This window comes from Sitodiplosis mosellana, unplaced genomic scaffold, assembly GCF_009176505.1.
Source record: "Sitodiplosis mosellana isolate CC-2019 unplaced genomic scaffold, AAFC_SMos_1.0 Smas_scaffold_1, whole genome shotgun sequence".
Lineage (NCBI taxonomy): Eukaryota > Metazoa > Arthropoda > Insecta > Diptera > Cecidomyiidae > Sitodiplosis > Sitodiplosis mosellana.
Window position 1 is genome coordinate 1,054,353 of NW_022595244.1, and position 14,291 is coordinate 1,068,643.

At 37.7% G+C, this 14,291-nt stretch overlaps 1 protein-coding gene across 3 annotated transcripts in view; it reads left to right on the plus strand.

Moving 5' to 3' along the window:
* Positions 1-14,291, plus strand: part of LOC129569999 (hormone receptor 4) — a 44,076-nt gene that overhangs the window by 26,982 nt on the left and 2,803 nt on the right. The window contains exons 1-5 of one of the 3 annotated variants that reach the window (XM_055449331.1): positions 6,251-8,487; positions 11,532-11,831; positions 11,985-13,801; positions 13,877-13,980; positions 14,096-14,244. In XM_055449331.1, coding sequence (XP_055305306.1) covers positions 8,475-8,487; positions 11,532-11,831; positions 11,985-13,801; positions 13,877-13,980; positions 14,096-14,244 — 2,383 coding nt within the window. In that variant the 5' untranslated portion in view covers positions 6,251-8,474. Of the gene's footprint in view, positions 1-6,250; positions 8,488-8,990; positions 9,250-11,531; positions 11,832-11,984; positions 13,802-13,876; positions 13,981-14,095; positions 14,245-14,291 lie in introns of those variants that run through there. The other 2 variants (XM_055449342.1, XM_055449351.1) reach the window with 2 other exon arrangements.

Sequence of the window (14,291 nt, forward strand, 5' to 3'; positions counted from 1 at the left end):
TAAGTACATTTTGATGTGCTTTAAATCGCATGCATATGACAAGCGGCGGCGGTGGTGGCGCAGGGCCAGTAAAGCTATCGAGAATGCGTTCAAAGACAATAAGCGCCGAAAAAAAGCAACAGCGAATCAAACAGCGAGATTAGTTTTCGTTGATACTTCAATTGAGTGAGCAAGCGATGCGAAAATGTAGGAAACATTATTTGGTAAATGCCATTTCGTTTTCTCTTGTGCTTTTTTGCGAGCGTGCACTCACATATACACACATTTTCTCTCGTTACTTTCTTCGGTCGGCTGTGGTTGACCTTTCCGAGGCGCACAGGAATGCTGAGTAAAAGCAAAATCACCATTAAAAATATCTTTGTCTTAGCTAAATGTTGGGCCGCATCGTGATTTTTGGTTTTTCATCGTTTTCGAACACTCTTTGAACCGTCTGATGATGATCGTATGGCTTTAAAATATATAATTGGATCGAACTCTCTTCATTTACATCTTTGTTAAAATCAAGAATGAAGAAAAAAGAAACGAAAAATAACATCATCGATAAACGATCAAAAAGTTTGTTTTTGAATAAGTAATAAAACATGCGCGTCCGCCATCACCACAGGCGACTTTCTAATGCAAATACATATTTGATGATGGTCGTTGGCCCTTTCGATTCATCACACACTCATTCGTGCATACATCAAATTGTAAAATGAAATATTATGTTTATCTTGATGGCTTTGCCGAGGCCACAGCATAAACGCGCCCAGCGCGCATCTTTCATTCTACGCTTTGTGTTCCGCTTACTGTATATTTATTGGTTACACGCTTCCCGATCTATCTCAACGTCAAAATGGTAAATTCATAAAATTGAGCCAGAGGTGCAAGTATGCGAATAACAGTGAAACGAAAAAGAAACACACAAAGAAATGCTGAACGAAACAACAATGGTAACGAGGAACAGAAAAAAAACGATCGATTTACCGAAACGAGTGTCGCGCACGCGTACGGGGTGAAGAGAGTGCTTGTAACTCGGTCCGCGCACAGCACACAAAGCAAAGAGAAAGAAGAAGAAAAATAGCAGCAATGGCATAAACAGGCAGCCAAAAGAGCACAATAAACTCTTCCGCATTAAGAAAAAAAAAACTTTCTTTTTTTCTGACGTAGTACATGCCCGAATGCCCGATTCATTCGACACACAGAAACACACACACAGTGTACAACCGCACACAGTATAGCCAGTACACATGCAATTCGATCACTCGTTAAATTCAATGCTGTGCAGACACACTGCTTGCAGCTCAAGTAAATTGATATTTTTCAGGAAAACACGGCTTACAATGGGAAAATGTACAGAAGAACGAAGAGAAAAAGAAGTAAAAATGAGACGAGGAAAGAAAATATAGATGAAAAAGTAAAAAATACTTTTGCTTTCATTCATTTGAGCAGTCGGTGCGCGAATTCGAAAAGACTAGAAGAAAAGCAGTACGAAAGAAGAGAGAGAAAGAATGAAAGAAATGAAGAGAAAAACAGTTACAAAGCAACAACGACAACAACAGCAGCAGCCACAGTAATCGTGGTAACACAATGTAATGGCTGTTACTGCTGTTGGTTGGTGTAAGCCAGCGAACGTGATCGTCATCATTGTCATCAACGTAGGTCGTGTTGTTTCTTTTTTGTTACTCTGTTTCAATATGTTTCTCATGTGGAATGCTTGGCACAACCACAGCCGTATGCTTTTAATCATTTGGCCATTGTGTTTCGTGCACGCAGAAAGAGAAAAAAAGCAAACACCGAGCAATTTCAATTGAGAATGGAATCATGAGCGCAAATTATGCGTACGGAAATGTCGACTTTCGTGTGAAAGGAATGTAAACACGGCCGAAGAGGGAAAAAAAGCGAAATAACCGGCAAAGCAAAACAATCTCAAGAGTCATTAGAGTTGTATGTTGTTTACTACCGTTTAAGTGTCGACTTTTCTGTGTGGTGCGCATTTTATGGTGAAAATTATCACATTAAAACCGTCAATCGATCGTTTGATTGACATCCATCTCGTTTCCGACTCGACTCAAATTCCATTTTCATGTGAGCTGAGTTTTTTTTCCTCCGTCCCCAATCGTTTGTTCAAACATCAGACCTCAATTCAAATCAAATGCAAAAATTAGCGCCCCGAGTCAAGTTTCTGATAACCGAAAACCCACTTTTCAGCGTATTTTTTTTATTCGGTGCGTGTGAGATTGATTCTCTGAACGTCATTGACGTTGAAAATATTTAATTGTTGTTTTCGAAGCAACTGAGAAAGGGAGCATTGCATCATAGCAGCGCGCGCACGCCCCAATAGCATAGAATGATTGCATACACGAATGGTTGCCATTCATGTGTGTCACAAAGCACACACTTTCATATCTTTTCAAAGTCATTCGCTTGTATTTGTTCACTTCAGCAGAAACTAGAACTAAGAAGCTGTGAAAAAGTGACAACAACGACGACGACGAACAAATGGAATAGAATGAAAAAACTGAACATTGAAAATGAAAAGGGAAATCTATCTAAAACGAAAATCGTTCGAATGGCGCAGAATGATTTGCAGTCATCGTTGTCGAATTGTCGTCGTCGTCGCCGTCGTCGTCGGTGTCGTCGGTGTCATATATAATTTTTGTTGTGTTTTGTTTCATTTGTCGGTCTATTTCTTCGGTCGTGAACAAGACCTGAGTTGGGATCGTCGCTTTTGTAAAAATGCTGTCATTTGTGTGTAAAATATAGCGTCGATGAAGCAGTGCCTCTATGTACGAACACACCGAATTGATACGGTTTTGAGAGCGAGCGATGCACACACAACATATAAACCGTATATAAATGGATTCTTTTTTTAGTGAACATTGAATTTAATTTCGTCTACACAGTTCAAAATGAACAAATATAGATAAGATACACAAAATAGATAGACACCAATACATGTGCAATGGCGCGTCGCATATAGTTACAATGGGAATCGTGCGCGCGGATGAAAGCGTGCGCGAGCGAGCTCTCTCGATTGATTGAAGAGATCATGTGAATGTGTGCGAACGACCGACCAACCGAGCAAACGAATGAACGAATGAGCGAGCGCACGAGCGTTAAGCGTAATTTTTCAATTTTCTGGGTCGAAACGAATGAAAACGAAATTTTAGCGGCTGCCGTGTGTATGTGTCTGTATATTATAGTTTATCTCTTGTGTAATATTTTATGAAATCGAACATGTTCGTCGTTAGACTACCGAAATCGAAGACTGTTGCACTCACATACTATACGTGTATGCATTCAAAATATAATCTAATACGCGCGACGAGGAATGTCTAACTTTATCGTTGTCGTTGTCGTCGTCGTCGTTCAAATGGTATCTATTATATAAAATCGGTTGCAATGAAGAAAACAAAGAAAGAGAAAAAAGCAGCAGCGCACAGAAACCAGAATTGCATAGTCGAATATGCGACATATGAAACATACATAAGAACAGCTACACAAGCATTTCGAAATTGCAATTAAATGCCAGAGTCAATGATGAATTCAAGTTGTTATGCATGAGCCTAGAGAGGGCAAGTTGAAGAGAACACCAACACATTCTAAGTGTCATGCAACTCATAGATAGACATGAATGCTAACGCAAACAACAACAAAATGTGCAGCAAGAAAAACGACTATTGCAAGGCGTATATCTCTTGAATGTTCGGTTTTTGTTGCAGAACCGACACACACACACACACATTAGGCAACATTTCATTTAAATGTGCACGTAACATGCATTCATTTATTTTTTTTCGCCACATGCACACATGTTCCCCATCTCCTCTTATCCATTGTGCATAGCCATATTTGGCAGAGCTTTGTGAGTCTACTTTTTGACAACTCCACCAAACAATACAAACGGTCCATTCGTGCAACACTTTGCCAGTTCAAATGCAAATTTTTAGATCTAGAGTAAAATGTGTGATGTTCTACGCGGATGTGATGTTTGTGTGTTAGTTCCTAAACTAAAGTAGGACATAAAAACATTTTCACTTTTCATTAGACGAACTGCAAATCAAAACAGAAAGTGAACAACTTAGTTTTTTTTTATCATCGCACAAATACGTTAAATTTTGCACTGCTATGAATAACAATAGGTCACTAGACACGAACGCACACATACACACACGTACAGACAAATTGAGTGTCAGTAAGCGCTCGAGAAACGGAAAAATACGCAGCTCTCAAAAACGACGACGACGACGACGACGACGACGATGATCTTTCGTTGCACTTAGGATTTTTACGACAATTCTTTTTATTACAATATCGCACAGTCCCAAATGCCATGACTTCAATATATATCTATGTACGAATAGTCGAAATAGAAATGTACGCACATGTAAATATATATGCAGTATATACGCCCATGACTGTAAACATCGGCACAACAGAACAGAAACATTATTTAAGATGCGAGTGCTAAACAAATACACAGCAGCAGCAGCAGCCAATACTGGCGAAAAGATGAAATCTAATTATTTTCTATGAACGAGAAATGGTTGCTGAACGGAGCGGAGAGCTAATGTGTTTTGTCTTTGTCATCTTATACCGATCGTAATTTGTAAGTGGACACATCGGTCACATTCAAGCCAAATGTTTGAATGTTCTACATTTTCAAAGGTTTGTTTCGATGTGTGTTTTCTCCACGGCTGAAAATTTAATTAAATTTTCTAAGTCGTCCGATCATTTGTGAAGCAATTTAATCGGGAGCTTTTACCACAAATTATTATTATTGCAACTACACACAGAAAAGAATCCCCGGAAATTTTGGGTGTTCGCCGTAAAATTTGACATTTATATTTCTATATACATCATAAATTTCTATATACATTTCACCGGCAACACTTCAATTTTCCGGGCGATGACATATTTTCGAACATTTTATCAAATACTATGTATATTTTACCGCTTGAAATGACAGATGGCGCTAATTTCTGTTGGAATATTTGAAATTATGTCATCGCCCGGAAAATTCAAGTGTTGCCGGTAAAATGTATATAGAAATTTATATATAAATGTCAAATTTTACGGCGAACACCTAAAATTTCCGGGGATTCTTTTCTGTGTGTAGAATGCCGTTCAGAAAACCACCAACGGGATGCATTCTGATGTGAATCAATTGAGTCCCAAGAAATTCATTGACATATTTGCCTCAATTAGGCTTTTGTCCAAATCGAAAATTTGTTTCTGAATCAAGTGATGCCAGGTGTATGTGGTTGTTATTGGCATGCGTATGCTCGTTTTTTTATGAATGAAAGTCGGCCATTGTTTTTGCCGTCTCTGAAATAGAAGGAAAAAACAATTTTCAATTACAAATTCCATTTGTTGTGAACATCACATTGAACTTGTTTTGTTTCTTCTTCTTCAGAAAACAAAAAGCATCAGCTATTTCCGTAGCTTACGCGCAATTCGAACGGATCGCTGTACAAATATAGAATTATGCCTATATATACACATAAATTATATGAGTGTTGAGTGAGCCAGTGCAAAGTGAATATGTGCGATAGAAATATCAGAGAAAAAAACCCATAATAACAATAGCGGTCATATTTCATGTAGAAAAAAAACTATACACTCCACCAGCATCTCCACTGAAATCATAGAGAGAAAAAAACACACGCACACACATACACCATACATTTGTCTTATGTAGATTGATCATCATAGTTTGTTATGTACATAATGTTGAACTTCCATCATACATTTTAGCTTTTTCGAACGAATTCGCTGTCGAATCCATGAGTTTTTTAAGCTTATGCAGCTGTGAAAATATGTGTTATGTGGTGTAGCATATGTGCATGTTGGCCGCTGTGTGTTGTGTATATAATAAGACTGATATGCGGCACCGTAAAGCATGCAAATGCGTTTGTTTGCGTTTCGCTTACTGGTGGCCATCCGCATGTATATCATAGCCGAAGTCATTTGCTCGTCTCGAAGCAATTCTCATACCCAACGTTGTGTGTGCATGTGCTTTTTCGCTTCTCTCTTTCACTCATTCGTTCACTGTCTGTGTGTGACTCGCGTTTGCCTCGCCGTGCAATGTATAGAACTCAGCTAATTTCAGTACACATTTTATGTATCCATCGTTTTGGCTCCGACTTGCGAGTATGTGTATGTGTGAGTGTGTACCTATCTGCGGATATGTTTGCTTTTTCGTTTGGTCGTTTCGTACATTCGATTAAACTCCGCTTAAATTGGAGTTCAGTTAGTAACCTACTTTGATGCGAGTCGCGCGCATACATGTAAACTATGCTCGATACCGATTCGAAAGAAGAAAATTTTTTCTATTTCATCTGGAAAAATCTATTAAATTAAATAAAATTTAGCATTTGGTGAAGACAAAAACAACAATTTCGGCGAAATTTTTCCCAAACGGAAAAATTCCGTTAAAAAAAAGACTTAAACTATTCGCATTTCGCGAACTCTGATTTATGCAATCAACTGAACTTTATCTCACTGTTAACGGTTTTATGAGTGTTAATTTGTTTTGATCATTTTCAAACCGGAGCAAAAGTGACTCAAGCATCGGAATTTATCAATGAAAATGTCTGTGACACATTTTGATCGGAATTTTTTTTAAATTTGTTGTGAACATGTAACTTTGAAAAAATTATCAAAAAAATGTGATCATTAGGTGATGCATTTCAAAAACCGACAATTCGAACAAGTTCGATCACAGTTGAGAAAAAGCGCGAAAAATCATTGTTGAAAAAGTTACCAAAAAAGATCATCATTCGAAAAACATATATATAACGGGAAATCACTGCCTCCCGACCTGGGGGAAAAGTCATCAATCAAAGTGCATTTATAAAAGAAAATAAGCTCATTGAGAAATAGAATCGCGGAAAGAGAGAGAAACAAAATTCAGCGAAATTGGTTAAAATAATTACATTTAAATCGATCATCGCATCGCATCGGCTCCGAATGAAAGTAAGAGAGACAGTGGAAACCGAAAAAAGCACAAAAAAGACAGACCAAAGAAATTGGACGAGTCGCGCGTATGCTAACGAGAGTGAAGTAAAAAAGTTTCATAGTGTGTTGTGCTGCGCTCAGTTCATGATCAGAAGTGAAAGTTTTTCACAAAAGTAACAGCGTTCGCACAGTAGATATACTCACACACATCCATCTATACAGAGAGACACACACATCGACATACACACACATACCAGCACACAGAGACACATCGCATTCGCGATTGCAATTGCCACAGCGCAAAAGAGAGGCATAGACACCGAACAGGCACCGCGACGAGAGCTTGTGTGCTGACTGACTGTTGAGTGTGTTTCTTGTTTCTGGTTTTGTTAAAGTGCAACTTGATTTAGAGTTCGCACGTAGTATTGTTGTTCGGCTGTGTTTTGTCCAAATATATATTTTATGTGCTTGACTCTTGATAATGGTGTAATATAAAAATATATTTTGTATGCGTGCTTTTCGTTTCGCTTGATTAAATGTCTATAGGATATTGTTGATTTATGCATTTTTGCTAGTATAAACATAGAAAACGAACATAAATGTTTCATTTGATTCGCCAAATAATAACAACAACAACAAACTTTATTCTCTGCTGATTGCATTTGCAGCTGCGTGGAAAAATAATGTGCGGAAAGAAATGCTGCACATCGTTACCGACTTTCAACTATTGGATTAAATTATAAGTTCCGTGTGAATGCCAACGGAAACGTTTGAACGTTTTGAAGAAAAAATTTGATCGCAATCAACGAACAATTGAACAACAGAAAAAAATATGCCAGAAACTGATTTGATCCAACATTTTGACAATTTCATTTTGACATTCTGAAGAAACAAAGTGATTTCAATCGATACGGAAGAAAAAAGACAGTTTATCCATTTGAGTGATCAAGAAATGATACAATGAATAAAATTCGAAAAAAAACAATTGACTTCATAGCGGAAAGATGAACAAAACAGTGAATTTATGTTGAACACAAGACTAAGCTATTGAAAAAAAGCGAACTTATGTGATTAAGCCCAAAGAAAGCTTGAACAAATTGACCCACATCCAGTGATTGTTATTGATCTTGTAACGGAATTACTTAGACAACTACAACCAGTAACGAGATAATGTGAAAATTGAAAACTCAAAACCTGTGCAAAAAAAAAATTCTCTAAAAAACGACGATCAACAGAAAGAAACAAGACATTGAGGCATCCAAAATTTTCGAATAAAACGAGCAAAAAATTTTATCCGGAAATATTTATTTGTTCTCTTTCGTTTTGAAAACAAAAAAAAACACCAAAATTGAGATAGGCTTGAATAAAACAAATCAAAAATTTTAATTGTGAAATCCAAAAAACACGAACCTAGTTCATCCAAACAAAAATTTGGACTAGACCTTTTCCGTTGCGAAAACTAAATTTTGAAATTTAAACCCTTAAAAGCTTCAATAGAACGAGACCATTTCGATTCGAATATAAAGTAAAAAATGACATCGCTAGGTAACACCAACAAAATTTTTTTGTAAAAAAAAACATCAAATTGCAACTAAAAAAAATTCATTTTTTTCCAAAAAATAAAAAAAATCAAATCACACAAACATTATTTAGATATTTTTAAAAATAATTTTTAAAGCACATACAAAAAATTGTTGATTTATTGCAGCGATTCGTTAATAATCGAGCCGCTGTCAATGAATTAACAACAGAAAAATTCCATCACTAAAAATTTTCGTTTCTTCATTACTTGATGAATTGGCATATTATTTTGGCTAATTAACATTGGACATACACACAAGCGAAAAAATACCGATCTTTCGTTGAATTCACCAATTATAGACATGAGCAAAAAAAAAACATGTTCGACAAGAAAGTGAAATTCCAAATTCGATCATACGAACCTTTTTTTAAACAAAATTTCAACTCAAAATTTCCCCTCTCCCCCAACACAAACACACAGAATATAGACATTCTATAATACGATCAGAAAAAACACACACAAACACACACTCAATTATAGCGATTAATTCATAAACTCTGGAAGCTGTCATACATTTCAGTTTATTTAAAAATTTTGTTGTTGTTTACTTTTTTTGGTTCCGTTGGTGTATTGTTTTTCGTTTCTCATTTTGTTGGATTTCATCGTTTCATCTCTTCTTGGAAAATAAAAAAAACACAAACAATGAACCATAAATTAATGACCAAATAAATCAAAATAAAAAAAACCACAAAAAATCAATGTAAAAAATATATAAAATAGATCATGTAAGTTTTAATTGCAACACATAATTTTCTTTTTCTTTTCATTTTTTCCCCTCTTTTTTTCTCTGTTTAATTAGTAAAAATAGTTTGGAGACGACAGTGCAGAAGGCTCTATACTCTCACTTCGATCGTTTGTCTGATTTGTGGTTTGGAACAACAACTGATTTGCTTCCAAAATGATACAGAAAAAGTTGAAAGTCTCATTTCTTTTGGAAATAATAAATTCGAATCAAAAGCCACACATCAGACATGCCTTGCGAGAGGAGACTATTGAAAAAATCTGCACTCAAGACCACAAGCTCGTTTTATTTTATTAAAAGGAAGAAAAAACTTCACCAAAACGAAAACAATTCCAAAAAACAAACAAAAAAACACCATAATCCCCTACTTTTCAAACCGTTCTATTCTGATTTCTCTCGAACCTATTAGTAAATCTTAAGTTACACACAAAACTCGATCGAAATCAATCAGTCATCGTTAATCACCCAAATAGAGTCACTCATTTTTACTGGCGACCTGTAATCGGTTTTAATTTTGCATGCCTATTTTCGAGGCAGTGATCAAAGCTCAAACTTTCATTCGGATGAACGTTCATTTGTACACCGAACGATGAAGAAAGAGGAAGAAAGGAAACGTTTAGTCATTGTTAAAGTTCAAAAGAAATTAGCGTTTAGATTTTCAGAGCGCCATTGGTGCATAGTTTCCGTTGCCCTCTTATTCCATGCTGCGCACGCAAAAGCTTCGACAATTTTTCACGCGATTACCCACTCGTACATTATGCACATATATGTATCGTGTTGCATACGGCAAACGAAATGCACCCAAAAAGAGGATTTTACATGCGCCAACTCATGACACATATTTTTTACGAATGCAATGAGAAATAGTACGACTGAAATTGGAAAAAATGTACGCAGTAATAAAAATAAATACAACGAAACGAAACAAAAAAGAAGAATTAGCAGACAGTAATAAATATCACGACAAAAGTGACGTCGAAACAAACAGAATGATCGAAAACGGCCGAAAAGAGAGATATAAAACGAATGACATACATTTCGTTTGACGGGAATCACACACGTCACTTTTTCGTTCGTCTTCTTTCGCACAGCGTAAATTATTATACGAGCTTGTATGCGTACACATTCGCATGGCTACGAATAGATAACTTGACGAAAACAATGGGAAAAGAATGAATAGAATACTTACTCCAGTCACACACGCATGCATGCGAGCAATCAAGTAAGCCTTCGTTCGAAAATCGTAAGCGACCGACAAATGACAAATCGGATCGCTACGATGAGCTTACGATGCATTCAAATTTTTCAATTTAAATTACACATTGCAGCAACTTACTTTTATCTAAACAGCAAAGAGAACCCAAATCCAAAATAAACGCGTGAAAGTATTACAAACATTGTCATAAGCCCATTTCAACGCTCAACTGCTGATAATTTTCTTACAAAGTAATTTCACCGTACGGCATGAATGTAAAACTAGAAGCAATGCAATTTTCGTATTGCACGCACTAGTTGTTGCTCCCATATACCTATGTGTATGGCTGTGTGTGTTTTCCACTTTTCCCGTAAAACGTTATGCAACCCGATCGTATTGAAAACATAATATTGCAGCGCGCTGAATTCATGCTGCACTTGCTCAATAAAACGGGGTTTCGCTGTATAATAACACAAACATGATTTCAACACTGCAGCTCAACTTCGATTTGGTAACGGAGAAAGGTGGATGGAAAATAAGCAGCAATTTTCTGGTACATACTTTCCTCATCGAAACATACAGAAAGAAAAGCGAACGGCGAACCTGCGCGAACCCGCGAATTTGAGCTCGAATCGATAAAAAGAGCTCAACCAATGGTTTTCACTCGGTTTCTTTGAAATTTGACTCATACTCAAATCACAAAATCACATTAGTAGAAACGACTCACACAGTCGACGTGAACGTTCAATTTGAATTGGTTGTTACGTTGTTCGTTCGATTTTGTATAGCCAGTAAAATAGATGCCAATTATCATATACATACCATATCGCCACTACTTATGTTCAAAACGAGAGAAAAGAAAAGAAGAAATATTATCAGGAATTTTCTTATGCTTTGACTAAAAAAAATCTTGAAAAATCAATCCAATTACAGTTAACATCAATATTTTAAGTACTACCACCATGAATATGAGTTGCATATTCTCGATGCTAATCGAATTTGTTCTGTTTTTTCCTCTCTTTTTTTCTCGCTGCGCGTTTTTCCCCTTGGAATGGAACATCGACACACAGGAATTATGACACTAAGCCGAAGCCCGTATAGCGAGCTCGATAAAATGAGCCTATTTCAGGATCTGAAATTGAAACGAAGAAAAGTTGATTCTCGATGCAGCAGTGATGGTGAATCATTAGCCGATACGAATGCTTCATCGCCTGATTTAATAGTACCACTTTCACCAAAAATGTGCGATCATGGTGGATCTGTTTCATCCCAACAACTGCACAGCCAACAAACACAAGAGAAAAACCGCAACTCTGTGTCACCAGCTGCACTGGATAACGACTATAATAGCACATCGACCGATAGCACGGGTGAGTGACCAATACATTACTTTCCTCTCTTTTTTCTCTTTCTTTTCTATTGAATAATTCAAACCAAATTCCTACGTAACCAAATTCAATCCGAAAAAAATGAATCATTTGCTAAACGAAAAAAAAATGAATCTTTATCTCATTCCCATACAGCGACCGATGTGCGTTCGGATTCATTTATGCAAGCGTCGCCACAAAGCAGTTTAACCGTTACCGCAACCAAAATCGATGAGAAATTATTGTCTGCATCTGGAGCAACACATGCCATTCAAATGTCCATTGGCGAAAAGCAAAGTGCGATCGTAACAACGGCAAGCGCCACACCAAACGCTAACTCGCATTTGAGTAGAAGCATTAAATTGATCAACAGTACCAATAACAATAGTGTATTTATAAATAATCAAAGTGGAAATGAGCGCCGAGACAGTATCGCGCCGTCCAATGAAAACAATAACGACAGCAACAACAATAATAACAGTGAAACGTTGCCCAACACAAGTGTGATTCGATTGGTGGGTGAGGAGCGATTGCCATCGCCAACCAAACAAGCATTTTTACCGCAAACCACAAAAGCTACGATCAATTCGTTGAATATATCGAACCAACGAATTATGTCACCGCATGCCACCGTACTAGTTACCCCGTTGCGGATTAAAACGGAAGCAAATGCACACCAAAACAATTGCATGAATGTGAATCAACATCAAGCATCAGTAACGACTGCCATTAATTCGATGTCTGACTGCTATCGAAAAGGGATGCCATCGATGCAGCACAATTCAAACCACCTACCGACCGTAGTTACTATTGAGACGAACAACAATTCGAGTAATAGCCTGAGCAATTGCACCGCCAACCACGGCAACGGCAACGGCAACGGCAACGCCAATGGAAACGGAACCACGACAACCATGAACAACACAAAATCAACGCTGCAACGAATTGATACGGAATCGAATTCCATTGGCTGCAAAACGAACCCATTGTCACCGCAAAAGGTACAAATTGTTCATACGACAACGAACCAGCAACCGTCATCGGGTCGTGGCATCGGCGGTGGTGGTGTTCAAATGTCGATGTCGAAAAATTCGTTTGCGCCCCAAGTCCAAAACAATCAAGATGTAAATAAGCATCAAATGCCACCGATGAAAAACTATATATTCCCAGTGAATTTGCATGCGGCTATCACAAATCCGAATCCTAATCGTATCAAACGAGAGCGATCTCCAATTCATTCAATGAACCCACAAACACAATCGTTACCAATGTCAACAGCTCAGCATACGCAGTCACAGAATCAATCGATCACTACCGTGACGCCGGTCACATCAACCGGCCAAATGTTGCACCCATCGATTCAGTTACAGCATCCGGGGCGCGATGGCGCCATTTTATTTCGCGTCAAAAATGATGCACAATTGCCGTGTTTGATTCAAACAAACAATCAAAATCGCATCATGTGGAATTCGAACACGCGTATTAATGGTGTCAAACCGGAAATTATCGGCGGACCAATTCCATTGCGATCACCTGTTTCAAATTCGGGCCATACATCGGTGTCGACCACCATACAGAATTCATCACAACCGCGAAACACACCGACCGTCATAATGGGAGAGAGTTGTGGCGTACGCACCATGGTCTGGGGCATTGAATCCAGTCCACAGCAACAGTCACCGCATCAACAAGCATCACAGCCCAATTCAATTAACCTACAAAATCATAATCAGATACCATTGGCTGGCCCATCGAATAACGAGGAAGCGGCTCAACTTCTGCTGAGCCTTGGACAAAATCGAACAAATGAAATGCGCTCGATGCAACCACAGCCAACCATTCGTTCACAGAACCCATTGAATATGGAGCGCCTGTGGGCGGGCGACTACAGTCAATTACCAAGTGGACAACAAATACAAGCCTTGAATTTAAGTTCTCAACAACAATGGTCCAATCCATCACAACCGATGAAGGTAATTTTTTGAAACGATCAACTGTTTGGAATTTCCACTAAATTTCCGTTGCCTTTTTTCTGGACAATTTTGCAGAATGAACAAGAAGTGCCACCCGAAGACGATGAGCAACCGTTAGTTTGTATGATTTGTGAGGATAAAGCAACTGGTCTGCATTATGGCATCATTACATGCGAAGGGTGAGTGTTTTGGACATTTTCGAACAGAAATCGCATTTAATCGCATTCGATCAAAGAAAATTTTCTTTGCTGTTCCAAAATCGATCTAACAATTTGTTCCTTTTTTTAAAATCAGTTGCAAGGGATTCTTCAAACGAACAGTACAAAATAGACGAGTCTACACGTGCGTTGCCGATGGAACGTGCGAAATAACAAAAGCGCAACGAAATCGTTGTCAGTATTGTCGATTCAAAAAGTGCATTGAACAAGGAATGGTCTTACAAGGTGAGTTCCTCAACTCGAAGATAAAGGTTGTTCTCCCAATTTTATTG